Genomic DNA, 4,157 nt, shown 5'->3' on the forward strand with positions numbered 1-4,157 from the left:
AGAAAAGAAAAGAAAAGAAAAGAAAGAAAAGAAAGTAGGAAAGAGAACGGAAGAAAGAAACGACAAAAGAGAGCACTGAAGGAAGGAAGAAAGAAAAAGAAGAAAGAGAAAGGCAGAGAAGAGAAGAAGGAAGGAAAGGAATCTGTGCAAGCAAAGACGAGCAAGCGAGGAAGGAAAACGAAACAGAGAGAGAGAAAGAAAAGGAAGAGGCGAAGGGCAGGGAGAGAGGAGAGAGGAGATGAGCGGCGCGGGCGCTGGTGGGGAGCGTGTGAGGCGGCGGAGCAGCACAGGGTGTCGCTGCAGGCTCAGAAACGGCGGCGGAGCGGCGAGGCGGCTCCGCGCCGGTGCGGCGGAGAGCCCGGCTGTGAGCGCGGGGGGCGGCGCGGGGCGGGCAGGAGAGGCGGTGCGTCCGGGCGGCGGCGGGGAGCCGTGCGGGGGCGGGTGCCGGCGGCGGCGGCGGCGGCGGCGGCAGCGATGGGCGTGTGTTGGGGTGCGGTGGTGCGGGTGCTGTTGCTGCAGGCGGGGTGGGCGTTGGGCGTCGGGCAGGTGCGGTACTCGGTGCCGGAGGAAGCGAAGGCCGGGACGGTGGTGGGCCGGCTGGCGCAGGACCTGGGCCTGGAGGCGGGCGAGGCGGAGGCTTGGCGGCTGCGGCTGGTGGCGCAGGGCCGGCGGGCGAGCGTGGAGGTGAGCGGGGCGAGCGGGGCGCTGGTGGTGAGCTCGCGGCTGGACCGGGAGGAGCTGTGCGGGAAGAGCGCGCCGTGCGCCCTGCGGCTGGAGGTGCTGGTGGAGCGGCCGCTGCGCGTCTTCCACGTGGAGCTGGAGGTCACCGACATCAACGACAACGCCCCGCTCTTCCCCGCCGCCCGGAAAAACCTCAGTTTACGGAGAACTCCCCTCCCGGCTCTCGGTTCCCGCTGGAGGGCGCGTCGGATGCAGACATCGGAGCCAACGCGCAGCTCTCCTATACACTCAGCCCCAGCGACCACTTCTCTCTGGATCTGCGGAAAACCGAGGAAGACGATGAGTCCTTATTCCTGGTGCTCGCGAAATCTCTGGACCGCGAGACGATGCCTGTGCACCGGTTGGTGTTGACGGCGAGTGACGGGGGCCGGCCGTCGCTGACGGGCACGATGGAGCTGGTGATCTCGGTGCTGGATGCCAACGACAACGCGCCCCAGTTCAACCAGTCGGTGTATAAAGTGCAGCTGCCGGAAAATACGGAACGCGGCACTTTAGTGATCAGACTAAACGCCACGGATCTGGATGAGGGGACGAACAGGAATATCTCGTATTCTCTCCAGAAGGTGTTCCCGCAGGATGGAGGAGACGTTTTCGAGCTCGACAGAAACAGCGGAGAGATCCGTCTTAGGGGTGACTTAGACTTTGAGGTTGTTGGTCTCTATCGCCTGCAAGTGGATGCAGCGGATCAGGGCAACCCACCGCTGTCGGGTCACTGCAAGGTGGTGGTGGAGGTGGTGGACGTGAACGACAACGCGCCGGAGGTGTGGGTGACGTCGCTGTCGGTGCCGGTGCCGGAGGACGCGTCGGTGGGGACGGTGGTGGCGCTGCTGAGCGTGTCGGACCGGGACTCGGGGGCGAACGGGCGGGTGCGGTGCGCGGTGTGGCCGCCGGCGCCGTTCGGGCTGGTGGCGAGGTTCGCGGGCTCGTACTCGCTGGTGCTGCGGGAGGCGCTGGACCGGGAGCGGGTGTCGGAGTACGAGGTGGAGGTGCGGGCGGAGGACGGCGGGGCGCCGCCGCTGCGCGGCAGCCGCGGGGTGCGGGTGCCGGTGTCGGACGTGAACGACAACGCGCCGGCGTTCGCGCAGGCCGTGTACACGGTGCTGGCGCGGGAGAACAACGCGGCGGGCGCGGAGCTGGCGCGGCTGTGGGCGCGGGACGCGGACGAGGCGGGGAACGGGCGCGTGAGGTACTCGGTGGCGGAGGGCGTGGGCGGGGGCGCGGGGGCGGGCGGGGGGTGGCGGGCGGCGTCGAGCTACGTGTCGGTGGACGCGGAGAGCGGGCGCGTGTGGGCGCTGCGTCCGTTGGACTACGAGGAGGTGCAGGTGCTGGAGTTCGAGGTGCGGGCGGTGGACGCGGGGGAGCCGCCGCTGTGCGGCAACGCCACGGTGCAGCTCTTCGTGGTGGACGAGAACGACAACGCGCCGGCGCTGCTGCCGGCGCCGGGCGTCGGGCCGGGGCCCGGGGCGTCGGGCTGGTCGTCGTCGGGTCCGGTCTCGGGGGCGCTGTGGGCGTGGGCGGCGTGGGGGGCGCCGGCGGGGCAGGTGGTGGCGAAGATCCGGGCGGTGGACGCGGACTCGGGCTACAACGCGTGGCTGCGCTACGAGCTGTGGGAGCCGCGGGGGAAGGGCCCGTTCCGCGTGGGGCTGTACAGCGGCGAGGTGAGCACGGCGCGGGCGCTGGAGGAGGCGGACGGCCCGCGGCAGAGGCTGGTGATCGTGGTGCGGGACCACGGGGAGCCGGCGCGCTCGGCCACGGCCACGCTGAGCGTGTCGCTGGTGGAGGGCGCCGAGGCGGCGCTGGCGGCCGCGGGCTCGTCGTCGTCGTCGTCGTCGTCGTCGTCGGGAGCGGGGCTGCGGCCGGCGGCGGGCGCGGAGGGCGGCGCGGCGGCGGCTGCGGCGTCGGCGTCGGCGACGAACGTGTGGCTGGTGGTGGCCATCTGCGCGGTGTCGAGCGTGTTCGTGCTGGCGGTGGTGCTGTACGGGGCGTCGCGGTGGTCGCCGCGGGCGGCCGTGGTGTCGGGGCCCGGGCCGGCGACGCTGGTGTGCGCCAGCGAAGTGGGGAGCTGGTCGTACTCGCAGCGCCAGAGCCGGAGCCTGTGCGTGGCGGACGGCGCGGGCAAGAGCGACCTGATGGTTTTCAGCCCCAACTTCCCGCCGCCGCCCGGCCCCGCGGCGAAGGAGACGCAGCCGGAGCCGCCCGCTCTCCTGGACACGGTCAGTGGCCCTCCCTTTCTGGCCTCTCGCCCCTTCGCCCTTCTTCTCGGTCTCCCTCCGCCCTTCTTCGCGGTCTTCGTTCTGGCCCGCCGCCTGGGCAGGCGCTGGTGGGAGGCGGGCTCAGCCCGCGGGGCCTGCGGGCGGTGGGTGCTTGGCGGGTGCTCAAGGGTGTTCACGGCACCTTTGCATCTGCCTCCGCGTCCTTGCCGGAGCCCCTCGGCTCTCGCTGTGGGGGGAAACTAGCGGTACTGCCGCAGCCCGCGGCGGTTACCGTCGGCAGCTGAGGTTTGCTGCTGTGGGTGTGAGCTGTTCTCCCGTAGAGTAAAATCGCTGCCGACTGCGATGAGAGGTGCCACGACATCAGCTTTCGAGACGCTCTTGCTTGGGGGTGTGTAGCGTTTGCACGCGAGCTTGCTGAAGGAGTGCAAGACAGGCAGGCTGTGATGGTGACAGTGCCCCAGGCGCTATTTGGTGCCTTATTCGCGTTGCAGAGTGCTGATTGTGCTGGTATGAGATGTGGAAAGTTTTCTTGTGGAAAAGTCTGTCCTCCTCCTGTGTGATTGTCCCCTGCAAGAGCCGTGATGCGAGGTGACAATTGAGGCTTCAGGGTTTTCTCTCCCCGTGGAGTAATTCTCCCTTTTCATTCTCCCACCAGAATCATTAAGAAAGTGGGGAAGGCTTTGCGGACTTTTCCTCTGTTGTTTTTCCAAGTATGCTATCACTCTACTTAGGTAGTCTAAAGTGTTCAGGGAGAGGAGTGTGACGCAAGGTAGGTGTGAGAAACGGGAATTTTCTTTTTCTTTTCCCACGCCGCCAAATCGTGCTATCGACTTCCGTTCCTGTCTGGAGAAGTGACGTGGTGTGATGTAGGCTGGCCTGTTTTGCTAGTCTTTCAATATTTGGATCAGCATTGAGAGCCTTATAGAAGACTTGGAAACCTTCTCTTAAAAAAACCCACATTGTCCTATGCATTAGGTATCATCCATTACAGTGCTGTGCTCGTCGGCATTCGGTTGTTCTCTCACAGAAGGAAATCAATGCCCACTGCCATTAGAGCTACCCTGACACCATCGCTACAAGCAGGGGAAGGGTCTGGAAATGCTGGAGTGAGCCCTGAGGTGGGAAAGGAAATAGTGGCATGTCGCAGGGTGAATGTGGCAGTGGCACCGAGTAGGGCTGGGCATCTGCTCATGTGAAGGGTGA

The 4,157-nt window shown here is 66.1% G+C and overlaps 1 protein-coding gene across 1 annotated transcript; it reads left to right on the forward strand.

Moving 5' to 3' along the window:
* The first annotated feature begins 474 nt into the window (after positions 1-474).
* On the forward strand, positions 475-3,350 carry LOC127028829 (protocadherin alpha-6-like). Its single transcript, XM_050914506.1, is given in 3 exon segments — positions 475-874; positions 877-3,097; positions 3,275-3,350. Coding segments are annotated over 3 exon segments (2,697 nt in total).
* The last annotated feature ends 807 nt before the right edge of the window (positions 3,351-4,157 follow it).

This window comes from Gymnogyps californianus, unplaced genomic scaffold (genome assembly GCF_018139145.2).
Source record: "Gymnogyps californianus isolate 813 unplaced genomic scaffold, ASM1813914v2 HiC_scaffold_44, whole genome shotgun sequence".
Classification (NCBI taxonomy): Eukaryota; Metazoa; Chordata; class Aves; order Accipitriformes; family Cathartidae; genus Gymnogyps; species Gymnogyps californianus.